Below are 25,471 nucleotides of genomic sequence, written 5' to 3' on the forward strand. Positions count from 1 at the left end.
CCCACCGCACTCCTGCACTCCGTGTGTATTTTAGAACACAAATAAATTGCCAGCAGCCCTCCTGGCTGCTCCCTGCTCTCAGGGAGGGCATTGCTGCATCACCCCTGGCACCACCACACTCTGGTGCCACCTTTTCCTCACTCCATCCTGCTTTTCTCCACCATGATCACAGGCACAGACCCTCCCCAGGATGGGGATGACTCCAAATCCAGGAAAATCTGCCCCAGGATCAGCCTTGGCGGTGACCCTTCAGCAGTGGGCACTGGCTGTGCCAGGGCAGTGGGGACCCCCATCCTTGGGGTGCCCCAGACTCCCCTCTTGGCTCCAGGGCTGACAACAGCTTGCTGTGATTATTTTGGGGGTGGCTGCTCCTGGCCCATGGAGGGGCAAGGGCAGGATGGGGCTGCCACAAGGAGCAGCCCCATTCCCATTTATAACCCTCTTCCTCCTCCTCCTCCTTGTTTAGGGCCAGACCTTATTCTTGAACTGTCTGGCTTTTCCAGGGGAGACAGCTTTCCCTCAGTCTGTGGCATTAAATAATTAAATGGGAGGAATAATCGTCGGTGAAACCCCCTTGGGTTCGCACTTCCTCGGGCCCTGTGATTGCTGATATTTTTTTGGTTGAAATATGACCTTTTTTATGATCAAAGGGGATCAGAGTTCCAAAGGAAAGTTAAAAAAAAAAAAAAAAAAAAAAAAAAAAAGAAAAAAAAAAGGAGGGCAAGCATTTTCTTTTTTTCCCAGTCCTAGCGGTCTGGTAAAGTTTCTTTAGACATGCAAAGATTTACACACCTTTCTGCAGGGTGCCTTAAATTACCCTCCAACTCTTTACACATTTCCATGAGCAGAGCAAGAACAGTAAGTCATTGAGAAATTAACTGGCCTTTCAGTAATATCCCCGGTCGGCCTTTCAGAAGGAGAATGTCTAATGACTTTTTTGAAGTAGAGGTCAGGGTTTGCTTTTTTTAAATAAAACAATCTGTATTAATGCAATTTCCTTTTTAGCTGTAGGATTTGCCCTTTTTTTTTTTCCCAGCATCGTTTTTTTTAACACCACCAGCCACACGAGGCATCCCAAGCAAGACCTGGTTGTTTGAAACACACATCCCTGGTGTTTCCTAACCCGCTTGTGCAAGCTCTCCTAATTTATTTTTTTGGTAAAATTGTGTTTTAAAATGGAATTCGAAGCTGGCAAGGTGGTTCTTGGGCAAAACAAAGTGGGTGGTGCAGGGACAAAGCTGAGCAGGTTTGCTTTTTGCTTTGCCTGGCACCAGCAGCTGGGTTTTGCTGAGCTGGGTGTGAGCTCTGAGTCTGGCTTTGCTGGGCCAGAACTGCTGGGCTCCTCAGGGGTTTGCAGCCCTTGGCATGGATGAGTTTCTGTTTGCCAGTCTTTCATCTTCCTCTCAAAAGAAAAATATTTTAAATATTATATATATTTTTTTTTTGTAATCTCACTTTGTGTTTTCCTAGGGGTTTCCTGATATTTCTCTCATGCTGTGCCCACACTTTGTCCTTCCATGGTGCTCAGCATGGCCTGGAGCTGGATGTGCTCTGCCAGCCCCTGCTCACCCCAAAACCATGGGCTGGGGCAGTGCAGCCTCCTTGGAGCACTGCCTGGGATGGGATGGGATGGGATGGGATGGGATGGGATGGGATGGGATGGGATGGGATGGGATGGGATGGTGCTGCTCCTTGTGGCACCCAGCTGTTCCCTCCTAACATTCCCAAAATCCTGCCCTGTGGCAGAGAGGCTGGGCTGGCTCATCCACAGCTGAAGGATTTTCTGGCTGTGGAGCTGCTGCACTGGAGGATGCTCAGAGGGGACTGTGGGGGCTTGGCAGTGCCAGGCCAGGACCAGAAATGAGCTCTGGGTATGGGTGGGTGCCCAGGCCCGTGTCCTGCGCGGGCTGGGGATCAGAGCACCCCCTGCACCCCCAGGGCAGTGCCACCCACAGGGGTGACAGCCTGGGGCAGTTGCTGGAGGAGTCCCCCATGCCCAGCCCTGCCTTTCCCAGCAGGAATGGTATTTCTGGATTTACTGAGCAGCTCCTCTTTCTCCCTCCATCCCTGCCAGACCCCAAAAGTACAGCATGGCCTGTGCTGGCTCCTCTCCTCCTCCTCCTCCTCCTCTCCCCTGCAGCCCTCACAACTCCCCCCGCTGCCTCCCAGCTCCCTGTCTCTGTGGTGGCATTGTAAAACACCCCAGCCAGCCCCTTGGTGAGGATTTTTCTCCCAGCTTTCTCATTCCCTCTCTTTCTGCCTCTCTTCTGCTCTTTCTTTCTCTCCCTCTCTTTCTTTCCCTGCCAGGAATCCCAGTCAGTCCCAGATGAACCAATACTCCGTGGCTCTGCTATTTCCCTTTTATTCCCCCCCTCCTTCAACAGCGAGATGGGAAAAGAGTGAACTAAAAAAAAAAAAAAAAAAGGAAAAAAAAAAAAGAGAAAGAAAGAAAGAAAAAAATCAAAGCGGCACATATTGGATCCAGATGTGCTTACAGCCCTTTCCAGCAATTTAATTAAATTCCCCCAGACAGCCAGGAGGATTTCTTAATGATCAAATTTCCCTGGCTTTCCTCCTAAAATGCCCCTCTTTCTTCGGCTGGCTGTTGCTGTGTCTCCCTGATGGATGGATGGCCAACTCTGCATTCTTCCGAGCCCGCCCCGCCAGGGCCACGGGGAGGAAGGGGCAGAGCCCGGGGCTGTTACCCCAGCCAGGAATTCAAATACCCCAGCCCAGGGCTGTTACCCCAGCCAGGCACCCAAATACCCCATCCTGGTGTTATTACCCCAGCCAGGAATTCAAATACCCCAGCCTGGTGCTGTTATTGTACTCCAACACCCCAGCCTGGTGCTGTTACCCCAGCCAGGCACTCCAACCCCCCATCCAGCCATGGCCCTGCTTGCAAAACCTCTGCTCCCAGGAAATGTGGGGCTGGGGACCCCTCCCTGGGGTCTGTGTCCTGTGCTGTGCTCATGGCAGGGGAGGAATCCCACCTGCATGGGCTCACTGGTGGCAAGGGGAAGGGCTCAGCCCGTGGCTCTCCTGGTTTGTCACCTTCCAGGGATGGTTTGGAGCCAGGTTTGGTCCCACCAAAGCCTCCTTTCAAGCTGGGGGTGACCAGGGTGGGGGCAAAGCCTCTGAGGGGCTCCTGAAAAGGCACATTTGGGTTGGCATGGCACTTTGGGGCAGCCCAGTGTCCCCTCTCATCCTCAGGGACAGCATGGCTGGGGTCACAGGTGGCACTGGGGTGACCCTGCCTGGTCAGCTCTCCTTTCCCAGCCAACAGCAGGAAAGGAGCAGTGATTTCTCCCCAAATGGTGTCTGTGGAGGGCAGGACCTGCAGGGTCACCCCACCAGTGCCACACAGACAGGGATGGGGTTTGTGTCTGCTGCTGCCACTGCAATTGTGGGGGCTCCAGGGTTTTCTTGGACTATGGAGGGTTTGGGCTTTACTGGGAATGCAGAGGGGCCGAGGTCTGGCTTTACCTAGGACTGGAGTGAGGGTCTCAGCTGCCCAGCCCACCCAAAGGGGGGTCCCTGCAGCCCCACTGCTCAGGTTTGAAGCCAGCTGAGCCCTCTATGCACAGGGACAAATCCCCACTGTCCCTCACTCCTCCTTGCTGCTCAGCCCCTCTGCTCCCTGCCCAGGGCTGGACGGGGATATTCCCACCCCTACTCAGGCAAACACGGGGATGGCACCCCCAAACCCACCCAGGCCAGCTGCCCATCGAGGTGCCACCGCCCAGCACCAAGTCCCGGTGGCACCGGGGCCACCAGCCACCCTACAAAGAGCCCTGAAGGTGGGCTTGGGGTCCAGGGGCTGCAAGCACCGGGGTCCCCCATGTTGGCACCCCAATTTGTGTGGGGAAAGGAAGGGTGGGAAACAGGGGGGACCGTGACAGAATGTCAGAAAAATGCCCAGCCGGCGCGGCTTCCTCGCCCCCTCTGCCCCGGGGCCACGGCTGCCTGCTGGAATCTGGAAGCGCTCCACCGGAATAAAATAAATACGTAAATAGGAAACCCAAGGCGGCTTCAGTTATTGCCGCTCTCCAGAGCTCCCCGCGCTGGCGGATCCCGCCAGAATAATAATAAAAATAATGATGATTATGATAATAGCACCAATAAATCCCGGGCTAATGTTTCCCCTGGTAGCTCTTCCAGCAGGGGAGGGTCCGGGCAGCGGCACCGGAGTCACCCCGAGCCCCGGGGAGGCGGCAGCCGCTGGGTGCCAGCTCCCGGCAAAGCCACCCGGCATGGGCGGGTCCTGCAGAGGGACTGGGGGACAGCGGGGAAAAGGGGGACACCCAGGGGGGGACACATGGGGGGAACACATGGCGGGGAGGGGACAGTCGGGGCAGGAAGAGACACCTGGGAGGGGGGAGGACACCGGGGCAGGGGATACTCGGGGTGTCACACCCGTGAGAGAGGGGACGCTCCGGGGGGGACAGAGGGGGGGACACCATGGGGGGTTCCCCCCTCCCGCGCGCGGCCACGTGCTGCCCCCTGCTGGCCGCGCCCGCCAAGGCCACGCCCCATAGAGGCCACACCCATAGAGGCCACACCCACACGCTGTGCCGCTTTATGAGGCCGTGCCTTCTGGTGAGACCACGCTCTCATGTTAGGCCACGCCCCATATGGCCACACCCTCACATCGAGACCACACCCACCGATTCGGCCACGCCTCGTTTGGCCACACCCTCATGCCGAGACCACACCCCCCGTGAGGCCCCGCCCCCGGCGGGTCGCGGTTCCCATTCCGGTTCCGGTGGCGGTGCCCGGGCAGGTGAGGGGCGGCGGGGCCGGGGCTGAGCCGTGAGGGGAGGGCGGTGCGGGGGCCTCCCTGCCCTGCCCGCGCTGCTCGGGGAGCTCGGGGCCGCCGGCGGGGCTTGCACTGCAATTTGTGAGCGTTTATTTGTGAAAATGAACCGAGGTTTATGGACTCGTTTGGGGTTTTTTTCCCCCCCGCTATAGCCTGATCTGTCCCCTCAGAGAAAGGTGTGATGAGTTTGTTTAGTGCATCTAAAAATGTATGGATGCAGCCCACTCAACCTGCCAGGAGTGGTGCATACCCTTATTTATTTATTTATTTACACCCACATGCTCATAATAACAAAAATATTCCGACTTTAAAGCATTGTAAAACGAACAGAAAAAACAAATTAGCCTTATTATTTATTAGCTTATTTTAATTGTACTGTTTAACTTAAGTAAAGAACGATAAGGAAAGGAAGATGTATGTTTTGGAGATCTTTAGGCAGGGGTGTTCGTTATCTCGTTTTTCCTCCTGCAGGGGTCTGGAGGCTCCTGGCCTTTGCTCCCCGTAGATGCAGGGAGATTTAGAGGGGTCTGTGGGCTCGGTGTCCCTGGGGTGGCTCCAGCCCCTCTCCCATAGAATCCAGGCATTGCTTTACTGGTGCCAGACCCCCGGGGCACTGGAGCATCCCCAGCCTGTGGGGCTCCTGGCATTGTCCAGGCAGGCAGGGCTTGGGACACACAAAAAGAGAGCTCCTGGCCCTGGGGCTTTGTGCCCGTCCTGGCTGTGCCCAGATAACCGCAGTGTGCAGCTCTGTGTGCAGGAGATAATTTGGAGACACCAGATCGGTGTGTGGGAGGAGATCCCTGCACTGGGTTGGGCTGCTTTTATATAAGGAGGGGGAGGCTGTGTTTTTTCGTACGTTCAGACCTGCTGAAAGCCTTGTTTGTTTTGAAAGGAGGAAGAAGCCCCTCGGGAGGACAGCGGTGCTGTGCTGCAGGCCCCCGGGAGGGGGTGCACGGGCAGGGCACGATGCCTTTCTTGCACGGCTTCCGCAGGATCGTCCTGGAGTACCAGCCCCTGGTGGATGAGCTCCTGGGGCTGCTGGCCACGCCTGACACCGAAGGGCAGAGCTCTCTGGAGAGGTAACACAGGGGGCTGAACACCCCGGGGTGTTTTGGGGGGTGGTTGGAGCTCAGGGAGGTTGGGCAACATTGGCTTGGACAGCCCTCAGTGGGGAGCAGCTCATCCCACAGACCCTCTGTTCTTTGGGAACAGGGAGGTGGAGCAGGGTAAACACAGGAGCTATGGGGGCTCCCCAGGAAAGGCCCTTTCTGACTGACCCCTGGCAACAAAGCCTAAACTGGGGCTCAGCTGAGGCCCTGAGGGTGCTGTGTAACCCCACAGCCAGTGGATCACAGACCCACTGGCTACAGGACCAGAGGGAAGACCAGGGATTTTCCTTCGTCCCTGGTGCCACTTTGACCCTTGCACACCTGAGCTATGGTCACTGAGTAACTGCTGGGTTTTTGTGTGTCTCAAGCTCTGCCTGCCTGGACAGTGACAACAGCCAGCTCTCAGCTGTGAGAAGAGTCCTGGAGAGGGAGACCCACTCCCCGTTTTATCAGGAAGGTGTGAGCTATGCCCTGCTGAAGGTCACCGAGCTGGGGCTCGTCCCAGCTGCAGAAATCCTCCTGGAATTTGGTGCTGACCTCAGCTTTGAAGGTGAGGCTGCTGGGAAGGGGGCTGGGCCAGGAGGAACCAGCAGATCAGAAGCTGCCTGGGGAGGGGGGGAACAGCTGGGGTGGAAAGAGGAAGTGCTACCAGCTCAGACACTCCTGCTCCTTGCTGGAGCAGTGTGGGTGTGCCTTGGATGGACTGAGGGACACCAGGGACTCCAGGGCTTTTGGCAGGATGGAGCCATTGGAGCAGCAGGACCCAGGGTCCAGGCATCACTGTGCTCCCAGGGCCCTCCCCAGCTGTCCCCTTCCACTCTTGGCAGGCTCTGGGGCCTTTTTGTTCTCTCAGACTGTTTTCCTCCTCAGACCCAGTGACGTACTACACGCCCCTGCACATGGCGGTGCTGCGCAACCAGCCGGACGTGGTGGAGCTCCTGGTGCAGCACGGCGCCGACATCAACCGCAGGGACCGGGTACGGCCCCGCTGCTGGCTGAGCCCCCAGCCTGAGCTGCTCTGCTGTGAGGGAGGGACAGCCCTCCTGCTCCCCTCCTCCCTGTGCTGCTCCCCTTGGCACATCCCTGTGCCCGCTGTCCCTGCTCTGCTGCTGAGGCAGGGCAGGCTGAGCTGAGCCCCTGCCTTGGAGCAGTGTGGGGGGACGCTGGAGAGACTCTTGGCCAAGATAAAGCCCCAGCAGCGACTCCCTGCAGACACTTACAGTCTTCAGGATGTGCCAGTGTTTTTTAACAGTTTTTATCTGTTGTGCAGATCCATGAGAGCAGTCCCCTGGACCTGGCCAGCGAGGAGCCCGAGCGGTTGCCGTGCCTGCGGCGGCTGCTGCAGCTGGGGGCCGACGTCAACGCTGCTGACAAGAACGGTCTGTGCACCCCACCCAGCTCCCCCAGCTGAGGGTGGGCAGGGCACAGGGCTGGGGACATTGGCTGCTGCACCTGCTCCCTGCTCTCAGTCGGGTTTGGGAGTTGGGAGGAAGCTGGCAGAACCTCCCTGCACTCGGGGTTTCCCCTGGTGTGCTGGCTGTGTGAAAAGGGCTGAACCCAGCTCTGTGCAGTGCAGGGGAGGTGGGGTGGGGCTGTGCCTCTGTCGTCCTCTGGTGCCCACTTGCTCTAAAACTCACTCTGCCATGGCACATGTACCTACCAGCCCTGCATGTGTGCCTGTGACTGTGCCCACAGCTGGGCACCATCATGGGGACAGTGGAAGCCTCTGCCAGAAGAAGGGTTGTCACTCCCTGCGTTTGGCTGTCTGGTGGGTGGGGTGGATTGTTTTCCTTCCTGCCTTTTGGGGTGTCACCCTGTTGTCCTATGACTGACTGATTGCTCCATTGCAGGGAAGACAGCACTGCTGCATGCCCTGGCCAGCAGTGACAGTGGCCAGATCCACAACACCGACAGCATCCGTCTCCTGCTGGAAGGAGGTAAAGAAAACCTCTTCCCCTTTCTGGGCTGGCTGATTCTTTGTGCAGCACCAGGCACTGCCCTCCTGACTCCTTTGTGGAGTCAGAGTAAAGCCCAGGGGTGCTGGAGCTGGTGCTGGCCTGGCCTCACGCTCTGCAGTGTCAGTTACACTCTCTGTCCCTTCCTGCAGGCGCAGATGTCAGGGCTGCCACCAGAGATGGTGACACTGTCTTCACCTATGTCATCTACCTGCTGGGAGAGATGGCGTACAGCTACACCGAGGAGGAGGCCGAGGACATCGAGCGCTTCTGCTTCCGCGTCACGCAGCTGCTGCTGGCCCACGGTGCCAACCCCAGCCAGTGCCCAGCCTCTGAGTCCCTCACACACTTCTGCTTGAAAAGCTTCAAAGACTACTTCCCCCTGCTGCGCTTCTTGCTGGAGTCAGGTGCTGCCTACAACTGCTCCCTGCACGGTCCCTCCTGCTGGTCCGGCTTCCACATCACCTTTGAGCACCTCTGCTGGCACCTCAGCCGCTTCAACGATGAAACCTTTACCTCAGACCTCATGCAGAAGGCTCAGACTCTGCTGGAGCTCATGATGGCCAGTTCACAAGCCATCCAGCTGCCCAGCAATTTTGAGGTCAACACCAGCAGCTGTAGGTTCCACGGGGAGAAGGTCCAGACTCTGTTCTGCTCTCTGAAGCAGATGGAGGGCTCGCCGCAGGCACTGAAACACCTGTGCAGGGTGTTCATCCGGCAGCGCCTCAAACCGTGGCCTGTGGGTGACAAAATCAAAGCTCTGCCTCTCCCAGACAGGCTCAAGTGGTACCTGCTCATTGACCACACTGCTGCTGGCCACGAGGACCTGTGAGCCTGGCAGTGCCTCTGTGTGCTCCCTCCACAGCCACCACAGCTCTGCTCTGAGACAGTTTTCTCTGCAGCGAGAGGTGCTGCCCATGGAGTCCCTCTCTGTGGCATTCTGGGGGTGTTTTTCTGGGCACAACATCACACCTGGGTTTGTGAAGGTCTCGTTGCTCTGGGGCACGTCATGGGGAGGCAGGCAGAGCTCCTGGGCATGGGGAGCTGGATACTGGGGCTGGTTTGGAGGGAGATTGAGCAAAGGCTTGGGGCTTGACTGGACAGGCAGCCTGTCCCCTCTCCCAGCCCTGCCATGGGTGGGTGATGCAGTGCCTTAGGTGTCCAGTGGAGCTGAGAGATGCCTCAGGGTGCTGGGAAGAGATGTTCTGGCTTTCCTGCCTCTGGTCCTGGTGGTGGAAGCAGGTCCAGCATCATCCTGTGGGTGTGGATGCCTTCCTTGCTCAGTGTGGGCTTCTGACCCTGGGGATGGGAGTGAAATGGGGCTGACTGAGCTTCTGCTCCCCATTCTGGCACAGAGAAACCTCCACCAAGGACATCTCAGGGTTACTGGGCTGCAAAACACACAAAGGGATGTTTCCTAACATCTCTGTGCAAGGATGAGGAACAGGCAGTCAGCAGCTGAGTGCCTTGTGCCTCCTTCCCCATTCCTTGGCTCTTTCCCTTGGTGACCACTCCCAGGTTCTTACTCTCCAGTGCCTCCTTCCCAGAAGGAATTGCTGCACTTGGAGGGCTCAGGTTCCAGCCCTGCCACAGCTGCCTGGCTCCCCTTTCCAGGCACCTGCTTCCTTGTGACATGCCAAAGGCTGGCCACAGAGCTGAGCCCCACACAGTTTTGTTGGTTTGTACTGTTTTTCATGGGGGATGGATGCAGTAGATGAAGAGGAAAAATCCATTATGGTTAAAGACAGTTTTACCAGGTGGATCTGGGATTCACTGGCATTTGGAACTGGAACTGTGTGTCCTGATGAACTGGTGCTTAAAAAACCCAGTAATGTGATCAAATTCTGCACTGCTGTCTGGAATGGGAACTGAACTATTAAACGAGGCCTTCTATAATAACAGCAGGGGCTTGTTTTTCCTTAGGAGAGGTGGGGGAAGGACAGGAATGGGGGGATGGCTGGAGGGTCGAGCTGCAGCCAGCTCTGCACCTGGGCTCACTCCTGGCACGCTGCTGTGCCAGTGTTGGCCACCTTGGGCCAGAGGCCAGACTTGGTACATGAAGGGAACATGGCCAAAGAGGAGATGGGGATGTTCAAAGCCAGGTGAAGGTGTGGGGTGCTGGGGGAGCACAGTGTCACAGCAATGGAGCTGGAGGTGACAGGCTGGATGGGTCTGGGAGCAGCTCAGACCACCCCAGTGCACTCCCAGGGATGCAGGGCTTTGTCTGGGATACTCCCATCCCTGCAGGAGGATGTGAGGGACTCAGGGTCACACACACCTCCCTCCCTTTTTGCTGCCCAGGTAAGAGACCTGCTCAGGGGTTTAAAGGTGAGGCCCCTTCAAAGCCCCAGAACCTGGTGTTGCCTCCCCACACCACCACAGGGACAGAGCTGAGGCTGCTCCCCTTTGCCTTACCCAGCTCATTGCTGAGCAGCAGGAAAGGATCAAACCCCCATGCAAGGAACGGAGCCCAGTCCATGCCAAAGGTGCCCCAAGCTCCTGTTCATGAGCAGGGGCCTGTGCACTGCAGTCAGCAACCTGCAGCTGCCCATGGGTCACCTCATGCACTGGAGACCCTCCTGCTCCTGACCAGAGCCCCTGAGGGTGGCATAGAGCCAACATGCACCCGACAGACCTCACGTGCAGAAGTGCAACAGCAGGAAAATGTATTTGGCAAACACCTCTTTTCACAAACAGCAGCAACTTGGAAGACAAAGTCCCGTCCTTGTCACCGGCCCCTGGAAGGGCAGTCACGACACGGGAGAGACCTTCTCCCGCTGCCCTCATCTCATGGCAAAGGTGTACACGTGGTAGATCTCATCAGGAAAGTTCTCCTGGCGCTCCTCAGCCAGGAGGTGCAGCCCAGCTCTGCGGATGATCTTATGGACCACGTCCAGGTCCCTGCAGACGCTGCTGTCCACATCGTCCATGATCACACCCTCCTGGGCCATGTTGTCCTTGATGACCACGATGCCGTTGGGCCGCAGGCCGGCACGGCAGCGCTTCAGGAAGTCGGAGAGGTGGTTGTCCGTGAGATGTCCTGGAGGGGCAGAGCAGGGGTTACAGGGTGACCAAGGGGAGGAAACACAGAAGCTGCATTTGGGATCCCTCCAGAACCAAATACTTGAGACATCTGCAGGGAAAGCTTTAGCTTGGGGATGTCCAGCTTGTGTCTCACTACTCAACTCCATCCAACCCACTCCTCTGCTCTGGCCTCTGAGGGCTTGGGGTAAAAACTGCAGGGCCCCTCCATGGGCTGGGGGACAGCTGCCCACCCCAGGCCCCCACCCATCCAGGCAGACCTCAGGCTGCTCTCCCCAGTGCATAGGACACCTGTCCCTCAAGAGAAAGGGACAGGCTGGAAAGGCCCCACAAGCAGTGACCCTCACCGATGACCCACTGGATCCAGATGACATCGTAGGAGTTGGGCTCAGGGCTGAAGTCCTGGAGGCCGCAGCAGAAGTAGTTGCGCACCCGCCTGCCCTCCTCGCCCAGGTAGCTCTTGGCCTTGGTGAGGAAGTCCTCTGTCACATCCACCATGTCCACTGTCTTGAAGAGGGGCAGCAGCAGCCGCTTGGTGATCCGGCCGATGCCAGCCCCGCAGTCCAGAGCTCGGGTTGTCCCCGTCCGGTTGGGGCCATCCTGCAACAGCCACCGTGAGGGGTGAGCCCCACTGCGAGGCAGCCACCGAGGAGAAACGGGGCAGCCACACAGAGGATCCCATGGGGCAATTCAGGAGGAAGAGCCCAGCTCCACGCTGGGAGGAGGGTTTTAGGAACACAACAAACTGTGCCACCTACCCGCAGAAACCTCTGCAGGAACTTCCTGGAGCTGTTGATGTCGATGCTGGAGATGTGGCCGTAGCCCCCCAGCATGCCATCCACCGTGGCGGGCACATCCTTCCAGTACTTCTCTGCCTTGGAGTAAAACTCAAACTCGTTCTCCACCACCTCGCTGGTCATGCTGGCCGAGGGCCCACACAGGACTCACTGCTCCCCTGGCATGGGAGAACCCAAACCAGCGAGGAGTGAGTCAGCTCTGCCAGCACCCCACTCTGTTTATCACCCCTTTTCCTCCCCAGGGCTACTGCAAACTACAAAAGCCTTCAGCTGAGAGCAAGAAGGAACAAAGATCTAAATCCCGGTATTTTCTGGAGATCAACAAGCCCAAAACCCCTCCCTGGGCAGATGCCTCAGCCAGAACAGGCATGGCAGAGCCCTGCTCAGCAATACATGCAATTATACAATTATATTTTAAGGCTGACCCACCCTTTTCACCTATTCTGCCTCTCATTTTCCTGTCTTAATATTTTACAGATTCCATGTTTGTGTGGCGACAAGCCATCAGTCACCTCCAATTACACCTCGAGTTGCTAAAAGTTATCCTGAGCACCTACCTGAGGATTGTAAATCTGAGCCATGACCATAAGTTAGATATTTGCAATATAATAAAGTCAAGGTATAATCAGCAATACAAGCTATAAATCCCCCCCAGGCATCTCATAATTCAAACCACTATGGATTTGATTAACTGCGCTGGGGATTAGAAACTAGATTTAAGGTGGCCAAAGGGTAAATTCAAGGACTTCAAACACCTTTACAAAATAAAGAAATATATAGAGTTCATGGCTTGAATTTGCTGGCAAATACCCCATTAGACACAAAACCTTTTCTATGGCAGCTTAGACAGGTTTGGTGGCCCCACGTGGCCTCAAACAGCCTAGGGACAGGAAAGAGGGACATGGCATCTCAACTTACAGGTCACTGGTGGAAATCCAGTTTGGCTCAGTGGTGCCAGGAGCTGCTCTACGCTGTGATCTAGGAGCAGAGAAGATGGGATTTAAGTGCCAAATCATCCCTCTAGTCCTGTAAGTGTGACCAAGGCCCCAGGAAACCATAGGTAAGGGACACCCCAGCCCCACAGACACACTCCCAGGGAGGCTGGGGACAGGAGCTGCTGCTGCCCCTTAGCTCAGAGGCTGAGCCACGGGTGCATGGAGGGTTCTCCTTCAGTGCTCCTGTCTGTGCTCCAATTTGAGCAGTGCTCCTGTCCGATCTCACGGGCTGGGCCTCAGGCTCACCCTCCCGGCAGTGACCCCATTCCTAGGCCTGGGTTTGGCTTGGTGAGTCCCCGCTGACTCATTTTTCAGGGTGTCTCAGGCTACCAGCAGAGGCAGAGAGCACCCAGCCCCCCTAACCCGAACCTAAACCTGAACCCGAGCCCTGAAACGCGGCCGGGGCCCGCGGAAGTGCGGGTAGGTGAACGCCGGGACTCGCCCCATGGACGCTGCAGCCGTGGGGGGAAGGTCACACGGCGTGGAGGGGTCACCCCGAGCCCCGGGGCCGCGGGCAGGCCGGGAGCGGCAGGGCCGGGGGTGAGCGGCCGGGGGTCCCCAGGCCGAGGGGCTGTGGCTGTGCCGCCATGGGGGTACCATCCCGGGCCAGGGGGTTACAGCAGCCCCGTGCGGTACAAGGGGGCGGTTCCCCGGTGCAAGGCCCGGCCCGGCTCTTTCGCCTCCCGCCCACAGGGGCCGGGCCCCCCCCGCGCTCCGGGCCCGCGGCGCTGCGGACCCCGCGGGCCGCCGGCGGCAGCCCTACCCCGGCTCCGGCCCGGGCAGCTCCGCCGGCCCCTCCCGGCCCCCCCCGCGGCCGCGGCCCCTGGAGAGGCGTGCCGGGGGTGCCGGGGGTGCCGGTGCCGCCGCTCCCGCCGCTCCCTCGGGCCGCGACCCCCGGGCCCCCCCGTTACCTCCGGCGGCGGCCGCGCGCTGCCCCCTCCACGGCACGGCCGGCCGCGGGGACCAACCAGGCGGCGGCGTGGCGGTGACGTCACTGTGACATCACGGACGGGACCTGCCCTGCTCTCCCACTGCTGCCCGCGCGGGGGCGCTGCGGGCCGGGGGTGCTCAGTGGCGGGACGGACCGGGACGGACTGCGACGGTCTGGGACGGACTGGAACAGGCGGGGGAGGACTGGGGCTGACCGGGCAGCCCAAGGGGAGCCCGGTGGTATCCCGCGGTTCTTGAGGGGCAGGTTACCACGGGAGCCCGGCCGGCTGGCACTGGGGTGACGGGACCCAGAGTCACTAGAACAAGTAGCCGCGGGGGTGTCATGGTCCGGGCTGCCCGCGTGTCCCCGTCCCGGCTCCTGCCCCGGTCCTGTCCCGCCGTTGTCCTTGTCCCGGTCCTTGTCCCGGTCCCGTCCCGTTCCCTCCCGCCGTGTCCCGTCCTGGCCGCCAGGGGGCGCTGTTGTCCCGCCGTTGCGCCCCGGGAACTTCGGAGCGTCCTGAGGGGGAGCGGGACCCGCTCGGGCCCCGGCACCGAACACCGGTAACGATACAGCCGGCACCGACAGAGCCCGGCACCGAACACCCGGTATCGACAGAGCCCGACACCCACAGAACCCGGCACCGAACACCTGGTACCGACACACCCGGTACCGACACTGCCCGATACCGACTGACACCCCCAGCACTGGCCCTTCACACGCCCCGTCCTGTAGAGGTGTCCTGTTCGGGCACTGTCCCCTCCGCTCCGGGTGTCCCCAGCTCCCGGTGCCCTCCCCTGCCCGCTCCCGCCGGGCCAGCGCGGGGCGCTCAGGGCTGAGGGCTCAGCACAGCTCTGTCCCCTCCTCAGCACAGCTCACACCTTTCCCTTTGGAGTCTCACCCCACCCCAGCAGGACAGGGGTAACGGGGCCTGGGGGTGCCCAAGGAAGAGGATTGCTGTGGGGACAGTAACAGTGACAAGACTGGGTTGGCTACAGTTGTGTCTGTGGGGAATGGAGGCTGGTGTGGATTCTCTGCTGTCTAATATGACCTGAGTCCTTCCCTCATCTTCCCCAGAAACTGAATTTCACAAAACCTGTAGGGACAAAATCTGCTTGAAGGCACCCAAAGCTGTCAGAGGGCAGTGGCCAGAGGGGCAGAGCTGCATGGGCACAGGGGGAGCAGGGCCATCCCCAGCACCTGCCTCTCCCAAAATGTCCTAATGGCCCAAACAAGGCCTTGCTGTCCCCAAAACAGAGCTGCTCAGCCCATGGCCATCCAGAAATCCATGGCACAACCAGGATGTGGCCTTAGGGATAGAGCTCCTTGCCATGAGACATATGCAGAAATAAAATCCCCACCTTTGGGCAAGCAAACAGCAGCCTGGGACAGTTTTTGGGCCCCCAGGTCCCCTGAGTCCCTGTGAAAGGACCTGAGTGTGCTGGGGACAGCAGTGACCTGAGCTGGGGCTCAGTGCTGACACCAGGAGTGTGTGTTTAGTCAACTGCAGAGCAGGGGACACAGTAGGAGCATCTCTATACACAAAAACACTGCTTTTTGCAGTTTGGTTTTCGTGTTTTAAGGAAACAAGGCTCTTTGTCACCAGGGAGGGGACACTCAGCACAGGGTGGTAGCACCTTGCTGCCCACAGGCAGGAGGGGTGTTTGGGAGGTGCATGGAGGGAGGTGAGTGTCCCCATGCACAGGCACCTGAATGACCCAAACCCACCAGTTTTCCCCTCACCAGAGCTGCCAGCAGCCATTGCATCGCTCCAGTTGTCACCTGTGTTTTCAAGCAGGCAATGGGCACCTGCATCCATGCCATGTACCTTCCATGATGCCTGCAGGATTTGCTGCCTCTTCTTCCCCAACAAAAAGGACTTTTATGCTTTATTTCACTGAGTTGCACTGGGGCTCCTGAAGGCTCTTTCCATTAAGCCCCAGCCACCTCCTCCATCCTCCCCTATTGCCAAAACCCTTCGTGATGGCAGGAAGGGAATTGTGCTCCCATGCCCTCCAAGGGCTGGGGCTCTGCTTTGGCCCCTCAGGTTACAATGAAACCTGCAGGAGTTGCCTTAGCTCAGGGGCAGATCTTGTTTGCAAACGTTTCCTTTGATTTTACATTGTTATTGTTATTAATTTCATTAAGGTAACAGAGTGTGACTGAAAATTAAGAGGAAAACTAAAGTGAGTGTCTCTGAGCTTGCCATGTTTCTGAGCCCAGCTGGGGATGAGGGTCCCAGCATTGAGTCCCACTCTCTGCTGGAGACAGCTCCAAGCTTGGGGCCAGTTTGTGCAAAGCCAAATCTGCAAAAACGAGCGGCAGCAGCAGCAGCAGCCCCAGCTCCAGCCCCGCCGCAGAGCCGCCCGTGCCTTCCTGGGCTCAGCTGCCTCCCCGTGGCCACTGCTGCTGGGAAATGCTTTTCCTCTGACGGTTTTCAGTCTTGTCACTCAGTGATTCCTTGTGTGAGGAGACAGAAAACACCCCCAGACCCCTCTCTCCAGCCCATTTGTTTCCCTGCACACCCTCCCTCCTGCTCCCACTCGCTCGCCACCTTCCAAGGCAATCATGGTGCTGCGATTGCTCTTCAGGAATATTTTTTTTCCTTTTCCCCAGGTGCCTAATCACCCTTATTACCCTTTTCTGATTAATTAATTCTAATTAATTTTGCACTATCATTTTTGAGAAGAGGTGACCAGGACGGCACATGTTGTTGCAGGTGATTTGCAAGGCAGGTCCTGCAGTGCCAGCACAGCCCTTCCCTCAGTGCAGTTTAACCCAGGTCCAGGTGGGCACCTCCTGCCTCTTTTGCTGCCATTGATGGCAATTAACAGAGCACTGAAACCTCCAAGGGAGGAGGGAAGAGCCCTGAGGGGCTTTCCTGGGAACCACAGGGGATGTTCCCATCTCCTCTGCTCTGCCTCAGCAGCAGGGTTCAACCCTGGCCAAACATGGTTCAAACCATGTCCATGTTTGCCCAGCTCCTTCAGCCAGCTCTGTGTGCCATGGCCAAGGCTTGGGAAGTCAGAATAAATTAGGTCAGGGCTTCTCCATGCTCTGCCAAGAGCCACCAAGGCGCTCGGAAACACAGCAGAGACTGGATCCCTTTGTCACCTCTCATCTTCCAGCACTGATGCCAGGCCTTATCCAGGTACCAGCAGGGGCTTCACCTGGCTTGCCCAAGGACCTTTGTAGCCAAAAGCTGGCATGGTTTGGGAGATTCTGCCCTTGAACACAGATGCTTTGGGGACAGAGGTTGTTGTTCCTTTAGTGTTTGTTCCAGAAGCAGCTCCTGATCTTCACCTCATCCCAAGTGCCCAGCAAAGAGGGGATGTCCCTGTCACCAGCCCCTGGCCACTGTCCCCAAACAGTCTGGAGCTGGTCAGGCACTTCTGCTGGCCAGGAGTCCACCCAACACAGCTCAGGGCCGGGACTGTCCATCCCACCTCGCTCCCTTGGCTGCTGGCTCCTGTCAGGAGGCTGCAGCACCACCACCAACACTGCTGAATCCCCCAGCAGCCCAAAATATAAACACCATATTTATTATATAGTGGTATATATATATATTTTATATATATATATATATATATATATATATACATATATATATATATACTATATATTATTATATTAATATATAACATATTATACATTATATAATAATCATAATATAAACTCCTATATTTATTATATATTTTATTATATTATATTATATAGTACTATATATTTATGTCTATTATATATATATTAACCCCGTATTTATTATATGTAGTATAATAGATGTGATAGACTATAAACTGCAGCTAGTAGATAATGTGTATAGTGAATATATATAAATACTATAGTGAATATATACAAATACTACGTGTACAAATACCATATATATAAATACTGTGTATATAAATGCCATATATATAAATACAATACATATATATATAAATACAATGTGTGCATAATATTGTGAATATAACTGTGTACATATGTGTATATATACATATATATAGTGTAAATGGACCATTTATTCCTACATATATTATATATACAGCATACCATATACATAATTCATATATACACATGTATTTGTATACCAGATAGGCAGATAGATATAGGTATAAACATATGTATAGGTACAGAGATATAGATACATAGATGTACAAATATACATACGTACATACATAATATAAAAAAACATTTTAATGTGTTTGTATGGTGTACAGGTTTTGGTGAGAGAAAAGGGGGAGAGAGGGAATATGTGTGTCCTGGTTCCCTGGCCAGTGCAGAGCAGTGAAGAGGAAGAGGAGGGAGACAGAGGAAAGGTACAGCAGGGAGGAAAAGAGAGAGAATACAAACTGCTCCAAGTTACAAACGCTCCCCTCTTTGATTAATTGTACTTTCTGTTTGATAAATGTTACTCATGAGTATAAAATATGCAAAGCACTTAGCAAGTTCACACTGTTTAAAGAACTCAACTAACTAAATTAAAATTCGATGATAGAACAGAGCTGCTGAGGAGCAGCGTGGCAGCGCTGTCTGGGGAGCCAGCCCTGGGCCATGGCCATGCCATCCTGCCGTGCATCCCTCCCTGGAAACCCAGCCACAGCCTCATCCAGCCCAGGGACATGGGAGAGTTTGGTGAGGCCATGGGTGGGGATGGCTTGTGTGGTCCCCAGGGCCCTGGTTGGGTCCCTGTGGGCTGGGAGGATTCCAGAGCATCCTCAGCCCCAGCCCTGGCATGGGGATGTTTGCTGGCTGGGCTAAATTGCTTTAATTTCTAAGATCTAACCATTGCATCCAAGAAACCTGCTCCAGTCACACAGTGGCTCCAGTCTACCACCCAAACCCCAGACCAGGGGTTTTATGACACTGCTGAGGCCCAGTGCAGCCCCCCACAATCCCACCACATCACCCTGGTGAGTGACACCTCCCTGCCCACTCTCAGTGCTGTATCCTTCCAGCCCATTAGAAAAAAAAACAGCTCAGCCCCTCTTGGCTTTCCCAAAATGGCAGCTGAGCCCCCTCAGGTGACAGGGAGAGCCCTGGCATGGCAAGGCTGAGGGATCCAGTCCCTCTATGGGGGTCCTGCCAGGTTCTGTCTCTGCTGGGGGATGCAGCGAGCACTCTGGGGAGGATGAGGTGTGCCCTGGGAGGATGCAGAGGGGAGGATGCAGTGTGGGCACCGAGCAGTGTCCCTGGCTCCCAGTGCATGCTATATTTGCACTGGCCACACTGCCCAGCTCTCTGCCTTGCCATCCTGGCTGAGCAGGGCTCGCTGGAGGCAGCTGGGCTTCCAAAGCAGCAGCAGCAGCTGTGTCAGGCAGGTAGCAGCTCCCTCCTGCCTGCAGTTGAGAGGAGAAAGAAAGAGGAAAACCTGGCCTGGATCTGGCCTGACTGAGCTCTTCCCTCTGATTCAACAACCCCACTGGAGAGGTTTAACTCGCTGGACAACCCACGGGACCCCAAGCCACCATCACTGTCTCACAGCACCTCACTGGAAACCTAAAATCATCCTAAAACAGCCTTAACAGTGATGGAGCTGCTTCAAGTTCATAATTTCTGTGATGCCAACAAAACCAGACAGAATGCTCGTGCTGGTGGGAAAAACTCGTCAAGTCTTTATGCCATGGGTTGTTTCTTCACCTCCTCATTCTCCTGCCAGCCCTCCAGCCAAGCCCAGCTCTCAGGGCAAGAAGATGCAGGAGGAAATGAGCAGGACAGAGGGATTTGACCAGGGGAAAGAGAATCCTTTTCTCCAAAGACTGAAGTCTTCACTAGCTGAAAGAATCCCACTGCGAGGCACGACCCTGCACCTCCGACGGGCAGAGCCTGAAATAACCCGCACTTTGCAAAACTTGCTGGGAGATTTGGGCAGGCAGGGACGAGCTGGTGTGGCACCACAAGGCGCTGCTGCGGAGCCAGCCCCGAGCTCAGCCCCGATCCCATCCCCAAACCCAGCCCCGAGCCCCGGAGCCCCCGGCACATCCCATTGCGGCACGGCCGATGCCGCTCGCCGTGCGAAGGAGCCGGCTCAGCTTATCCTTGCAGTTTGAGCAATGATTTCGCCCCCGTGAACCCACCCGGCTGTAAATCCTGGCACAGACAAGCCCCAAACATTCATTTCAGGCAACGCAGTTTGTGTCATCTCGGCATTAGCATTTGCACTCTTATTAATTAATACTTGTTAAACCAGGACTAAAAATAAAGCTCTCGGCTCCCCGTCTCAGCTCACGCCTGCTTGCCCTCGCCCGGCTGGGCTGCGGCGGGCTCAGCACCCAGCTGCTCCCTGCTCCAGAGCCAGGGCTGGAGGAAAAGGACTGTGGTGAAGCAGGAATCCTGCTAAAGGAAAAATCACCCTTTCTGCACCACCCTGGTGGGACAAACCAGCCTTCCCGACCGTGGCTGTGGGACTGGGGGAATGACAGGGACAGCAGCACGCACAGCATTTAACTTTTTTGTTTTTTCCATTCCAGCTTCTGAATTTGTTTTTCTTTTGCTGCCCTTTTTCTTCCTGGGCTGGGCCAGCCTTGGTTGCACTTCCCATTCAGAGCTGATTTCATTTCCCAGGCAGGACATCCCGGGAGGGCTCGTGTTCAGGAAGGAAATGGTTCATCGTGGTGGGCCAGGTGAGCTCAGTGCCTGCACACAGGCAGGTGCTGCCACCGCTGCCTTCACAGCATCCAAAAGTTTCTTTTTCCTGCCTGGGACTGGTACTGCCCATCAGCATCCCTTTGGATGCAAAGCAAGTGGCTGCACCTGTGGGTTAGTGCTGCTGCTGGGGCACCTGTGGAGGAAAAAAGGGCCTGAAATGGGGGCTGGAAAAGCTTTTGGGGAACCCCAGGGGTGAAACCCAGCTGGGTTTGGGCACAGGTCATGGTGCTCCCCACCACAATCCAGCCAACCATTAAACCCACCAGGCTCCAGTTTCCTCTGTTCCCAATTTCCCAAGCTCTTGGGCCCCTTCAGAGCTCATCTGAGCAAAGAAAGCAAACTCAGATCAAACACCTTCCTGTATAGATTCTATAGATTGCACATGGATCTACACAGACCTATGGAGCACTCAGAGCCAAGGCTGGATGGATGAGGCTGTGCCAAGCACAGGGAAGGCAGCCTGGCCTGCAATATTTAATAACATTAATGATAATAACAGTAATAATAGTAATAATAACAACAGTAATTTGTTAGTTAACCGTTATTAATGAAAAGCAAGCCTGCAAATTGTCACTCCAGGAAAGCCCCAGGTCACCAATCTGCTTGACTTAAATCACCAAACCCGGTAACTCTTGGCCATTCCTCTGCCTTGGGTGTTCTTCCCAGAGCCCCTTGGCTTTAATCTGCAGAGCAGAGCTGGAGCTCAGGATGCCATCCTCCTTTGCTGTGCTGTGACAGCAGCCAGGTGTGGATGTGGGGGATTCCAGCTGTGGGATTCCAGGTGTGGGTGTGGGGGATTCCAGGTGTGGATGTGGGGGATTCCAGGTGTAGATTTAGGGGACTCCAGGTGTGGATTTAGGGGGTGGAGGGGCTCTCTCAGGCCAGGCTGTTGGAAGGAGAAGCTGATGGCCAGGCTGGGTACCAGGGCTGGCAGCAGGAGCAGCACTTGGGGATGCAGCACAGCTCACACGCGTTGGGAGTGAATGTTAATGGTGCCGAGCTCCTGGGAGAAATGATCAAATTCTTTGAATAAAGCGGGTAGGAGAGGAAGGGGAGGGGGAGGAAGGGAAAATAACTCCACAGATTAATCCTGCTGATGAAAATTAAAAGTGGGCATTGCTGAGCCAACCCCAAAATGAGCAGCTTTGGAGCCACAGCTCAAGCTCAGCCTGGGCTGGGTCTGCCTGAGCCCCCAGACCCCCAATGGGTTCAGCCAGGGGCTCCCTGCGTGGCCTTGGGACAGGATCAGGTCCCAGGGCTGTGAATGGATGTGCTAATCCTGCTGTGAGCATCCCCCCTCCAACAGAGTTCATCTTCATCCCTGGTGCCTTCACTTCACCCAGAGGGCAAGTGAGCATCCAGAATTGTGAGGTTCATTTCAATAGCAATTTTTTTTAAAATAAAATGTTGTGAGCTTTTAATTAATTCGTATTAACTACCTTGAGCCTTTAAAGATTTGATTTTGTCCACTGTGGTCTCTGGTGAGGGTGGTTCCAAAGGTTCTCCTGCCCAAAAAGAAGGCAGAGACTCAGCAGTGATCACAGGACTCGGGGAGCTGCTGCTTTAAAAGAAAATAAGGTAAAAGTTTGGGAGTGGACCATGGCATGAGCTGCAGGATACAACCCGGCCAGGAGCAGCTTCCTCCTGCCCTGCTCCTCCTGGAGCTGGAAAACCTCCTGTGGAGCCCAGGAAGTCCCGCGGGAGGGAAGTGACTCCAGCACTCCCAGGGTGGCTCCGGGGGCACAAAGGGACTTTCCTTGGCTTGAATCACCATGGGCACATTGGCTGGAGCTGCAGACGGCCCAGGGCTCTGAGCTGGGGGCACAGAGAAGCTTCAGAGCTCTGTGCTGGGGTTGGGGCGGCAGCAATCCCGGGGGACACCCATGGGTGGGACTCCCCTCATGTCCTGCTCAGCTGCTCCCCCTTTCCCTGCTGCCTGCTCCGTGCTGCCAGCCAGCCCCTCTCCCTGGCTGTGATTTCATTTTGATCTCGGGCTGCCTCCCTCCCTCCCTCCCTCCATCCCTCCTCCCTCGCTGGCTGCTGCCAAGTCCGCAGGTTCCCGCTGTGACCTTGAGCCGCTTTCTGGAGCCGCTCGTGGGTTCTTAAAGGAGCCAGGGGGTCTCCCACCACCTCCCTCCTGCTGCCCCAGACTCCAGCCCAGCCATGCACTGCCCACCCTGGGCTTGGGGGGAACAGGGAGTGAGAGCAGAAGCCCCCCAAGGACACAAAAATTGGGAGAGGGTGGGCGTAGCCAATTCTGTGGCTGCAGAGTCATAGGTTGGCCACACTCACCACCAACTGCTGTGCATTCTCTGAGGTCAAACAGCCACTGGGATGGGGGTTCCTGGCCACCAGTCCCAGCTCTGTGCACGGGGTGGAGGGGACAAACTTGTCCATCTCACCTTCCTCCACGAAACAGGCTCAAATAACCCACTAGGCATCCCCTCAGACTGCAACAAAATCCCCTTCCACCCATACTGTACCATTAAAGACATTCTAGGGTTTGTACTTTCCCTACTCATCTCCCCAGCCCTATTCTGCCCCAACCTCTGAGGTGATCCAGCCCCCAGCTGAGTGTGGTACCCATAGAGAGTGGTGGCATGGCAGGTGTGGGGGTGCTTGGGCTGGGGGTGCTCCCACTCCCCTCTCAGCAAAAGGAGGGTCCATGGCCCTCCCTGGCTGTGCCGTGGCCCTTGAAGCCCCACAGGCTCCAGCTGTAGCAGGGAGAGCTTGAAAATGAATGTGGCAGCTCCTCTCCAAGCCACGGGGCAGATGGAGCTGTGCAGAGATGCTCCTGAGCTCCTCCCTGCCCCACGTGTGTCTGTGCCAGCACAGAGTGACCCAGGGGGAAGCTGCTGCTGCACCCAGCAGTGGGTGCTGCACAGAAACCCCAAATCCCTCTGCTCCAGTGAGCAAGACAGAAACCCCTCAAGATGCCCTCACTCCAACTCCTAAAGCCACATCAAACCCACCCAGGGAAATAATTCTGCAGGTTAAACCCCATGTGGGATGTGGCATGGCCCATGGGGAGTCTCAGCTCTTGGGATGAGCCTGAGAAGCCAAAAAGCCCCTCAAAGTGCAAACAGCTCTGGTGTGGACATGCACATGGAGACTCTCCTCATGCCACAGAGGTTTTAAGCTGTGATTTAGCTAGGCTGGACAGGCTGAGATTCCAGCCTTGCTTGCCCAGTCCAGGCCATACTAAAAGCTCCATCAGCCAGAGAGGACCCCAATCAATAGGAGCCTTCAAGGCAAGTCATAAAACTTTGAAATTATGCAGGCAGCTCTCGGTGCTCCACAGCAAAGGCAGTCTTTAATTCATGGGGATGCTCCTGGGGAACCAGTGAGAGGGCTCTTAAATAAGGGAACAGAACAAGGGGCTGCACTGCTGCCACCCTCATGGGGTGCACAGGGCTTGGATGGGCTCAGAAGGTGCTGCAGTGACAAACCCACAGCTGAGCCTTCCTCCCTGCCCTGCCCAAGCACCTCATGCACAACCCACTGGAGGTGCTGCAGAAACCCAGAGGTGCCTCCAGACCCCACCTTTGAGCATCTCTGAGTCCCAGGGAGAGCATGCAGCACCCCTGTCTGCACCTCACAGGGATTGTGGAACTCCATCATCCTGGGGACCCCAAAACCACACAATACCTGTGAGCTGGGAACCAGCAACACCTTCTGCCTTGGAGCTCATGGTGGCTCACAACAGCAAGGGCAGGAGCAGGAAAGGATGTCGTCAGACTCCTCTGTTATAGATATAGAGGGAAACTGAGGCACTGCAGAGTTGCAGAAGCAGAAGGGATAAAGGATTGTTGCAGGAGAAACTCAGTAAGGTCCTTGACCCGGAACAGACCAATCACTCAGGGAATAAAAACCCAGGGGGAAAAAAAGACCATAAAATGTAGGAGTCACATTTGGACCACACAAAGGCACCAACAGGCCACCAAAAGTCACAACACAGCAGCCAAAGCATCCCTGGGAGCCCCTTATCCCACAAGGAGAGGAGAAATCTCACCTCTGCCACCTTCACCCACGCTGCTGGGGCCGGTGCTGTGCACAAGGAGCCGGGTCCAGCCCCTGGGTGGCAGGGACCGAAGTGCTCCGGGCTGCTGAGGCAGCACAGGAGGCTCAGCCCTTGTCCCCAGCGTGTGGGGCCAGCTGGGGACAGCCCAAGCTGACATCCCACCCAGCGAGGGGATGGGGACACAGCCCCAGCTCAGGCAGCGCCACAGCAGGAGGAGGAGGGAACGGAGTGGGATCGGGAAGGAGAGAAGGGAGGAGAGGGAAGAAAAGGAGAAAAATGAGTTTTCCTGCTGCCCCAGCGGTGTGGCGATTGATCGGGTGCAGGCTGGTGTGGAGCGGTGCTGAGAGCCTCATTCCCCACCGCCGGCTCACAATTATTGGAAAAAACCCGGCGCTGCTGCTGCAGTGAAATTAGTTATTGATCTCTTGTCTGGGTGACAAGCGCGGGGCCGGGGCTGCTCTCCCACCGCCCAGCCCAGCCCAGCCCAGCCCTGCCCCGGGAGGGACCGGAGCTCCCCGGGCCCACCCGGCCCCAAAGCCGCTCCCCACGGAGGTTTTGCCCACCCCACTTCATGCAAGGAAGGTGTCAGGGGGAGAGAAAGGATGGGACCATGAGTGCTGACAGCCCCCGGCCATGCAGAGCTTCGCCCCCGCACCCGCCACCATCTCCTGTCCCCCGGGATTGGGGTCAGGCTGTCCTGAGCCCTTTTCCATTTCCCGATAACCTGGCTATCGCCGAGGGAGATAAGGCAGAGGGAAATCAGGCAGCCAGAGCGCTTTTGTTGTCTGGGAAGGCTCAGCACATCTCTGGCTGCAGCTGGAGCAGCCCCGGCTGGGGCAAACCCTGCCTGCTCTTCCCAGGGGAACTTTCAACGTTTCAATAACAAAAATCGGGTATTTATTTTCTTTTTTGTAATTCCTGGCGGGAGGCAGGAACAACAGAGGACATTTCAAACAATCCTGTTTTCTTCCAAACTTAGTCACCGGAGAAACGCTTTGCCCCGGGGCAAATCAGGGCTTTGGTTTCCAGAGGGGTTTGTTTGGAGTCTCACCTTTGCTCAGAGTTCATCAAGGTGTTTCTTGTCACTGGCAGGGACGGGCTTGAGGCTGGCTCTCGAGTCTCCTTCAGGGTTGTTTGAGTGTTCACAGGATTTTTTCCCA

The 25,471-nt window shown here is 56.3% G+C and overlaps 2 protein-coding genes and 1 long non-coding RNA gene across 7 annotated transcripts; 1 reads left to right on the forward strand and 2 right to left on the reverse strand.

Annotated features, from left to right (window-relative positions):
- The first annotated feature begins 4,632 nt into the window (after positions 1 to 4,632).
- On the forward strand, positions 4,633 to 9,784 carry ASB6 (ankyrin repeat and SOCS box containing 6). Of its 2 annotated transcripts, none has more exons than XM_064727733.1 (7): positions 4,633 to 4,783; positions 5,712 to 5,898; positions 6,297 to 6,478; positions 6,799 to 6,905; positions 7,199 to 7,307; positions 7,779 to 7,865; positions 8,036 to 9,784. In XM_064727733.1, exons 2-7 carry the CDS (start codon positions 5,786 to 5,788, stop codon positions 8,713 to 8,715), a joined length of 1,278 nt encoding a protein of 425 aa, XP_064583803.1. In that variant the 5' UTR covers positions 4,633 to 4,783; positions 5,712 to 5,785; the 3' UTR covers positions 8,716 to 9,784. The 2 variants fall into 2 exon arrangements, with proteins under 2 accessions (XP_064583803.1, XP_064583802.1); XM_064727732.1 differs by lacking the exon at positions 4,633 to 4,783 and adding an exon at positions 4,879 to 4,900.
- A 748-nt stretch (positions 9,785 to 10,532) lies between these two features.
- Positions 10,533 to 13,713, reverse strand: NTMT1 (N-terminal Xaa-Pro-Lys N-methyltransferase 1). 2 transcript variants are annotated; one of them, XM_064727734.1, is made up of 5 exons: positions 13,629 to 13,713; positions 12,641 to 12,700; positions 11,684 to 11,880; positions 11,273 to 11,525; positions 10,533 to 10,923 (listed from the first exon to the last, which is right to left on the reverse strand). In XM_064727734.1, the coding sequence occupies exons 3-5, from the start codon at positions 11,843 to 11,845 to the stop codon at positions 10,667 to 10,669; spliced, it is 672 nt and encodes a 223-aa protein (XP_064583804.1). In that variant the 5' UTR covers positions 11,846 to 11,880; positions 12,641 to 12,700; positions 13,629 to 13,713; the 3' UTR covers positions 10,533 to 10,666. The 2 variants fall into 2 exon arrangements, with proteins under 2 accessions (XP_064583804.1, XP_064583805.1); XM_064727735.1 differs by lacking the exon at positions 13,629 to 13,713 and adding an exon at positions 13,481 to 13,615.
- Positions 13,714 to 20,720: 7,007 nt separating this feature from the next.
- On the reverse strand, positions 20,721 to 25,225 carry LOC135455067 (uncharacterized). Of its 3 annotated transcripts, none has more exons than XR_010442243.1 (4): positions 24,303 to 25,225; positions 23,939 to 24,063; positions 21,730 to 21,795; positions 20,721 to 21,293 (listed from the first exon to the last, which is right to left on the reverse strand). It is a non-coding gene; the product is annotated as an uncharacterized LOC135455067 (long non-coding RNA). The 3 variants fall into 3 exon arrangements; XR_010442244.1 differs by having other exon boundaries at positions 23,939 to 24,033; positions 24,303 to 25,224; XR_010442242.1 differs by lacking the exon at positions 23,939 to 24,063 and having other exon boundaries at positions 24,303 to 25,172.
- Between the last annotated feature and the right edge of the window lie 246 nt (positions 25,226 to 25,471).

Source organism: Zonotrichia leucophrys, chromosome 17 (genome assembly GCF_028769735.1).
Source record: "Zonotrichia leucophrys gambelii isolate GWCS_2022_RI chromosome 17, RI_Zleu_2.0, whole genome shotgun sequence".
NCBI lineage: Eukaryota > Metazoa > Chordata > Aves > Passeriformes > Passerellidae > Zonotrichia > Zonotrichia leucophrys.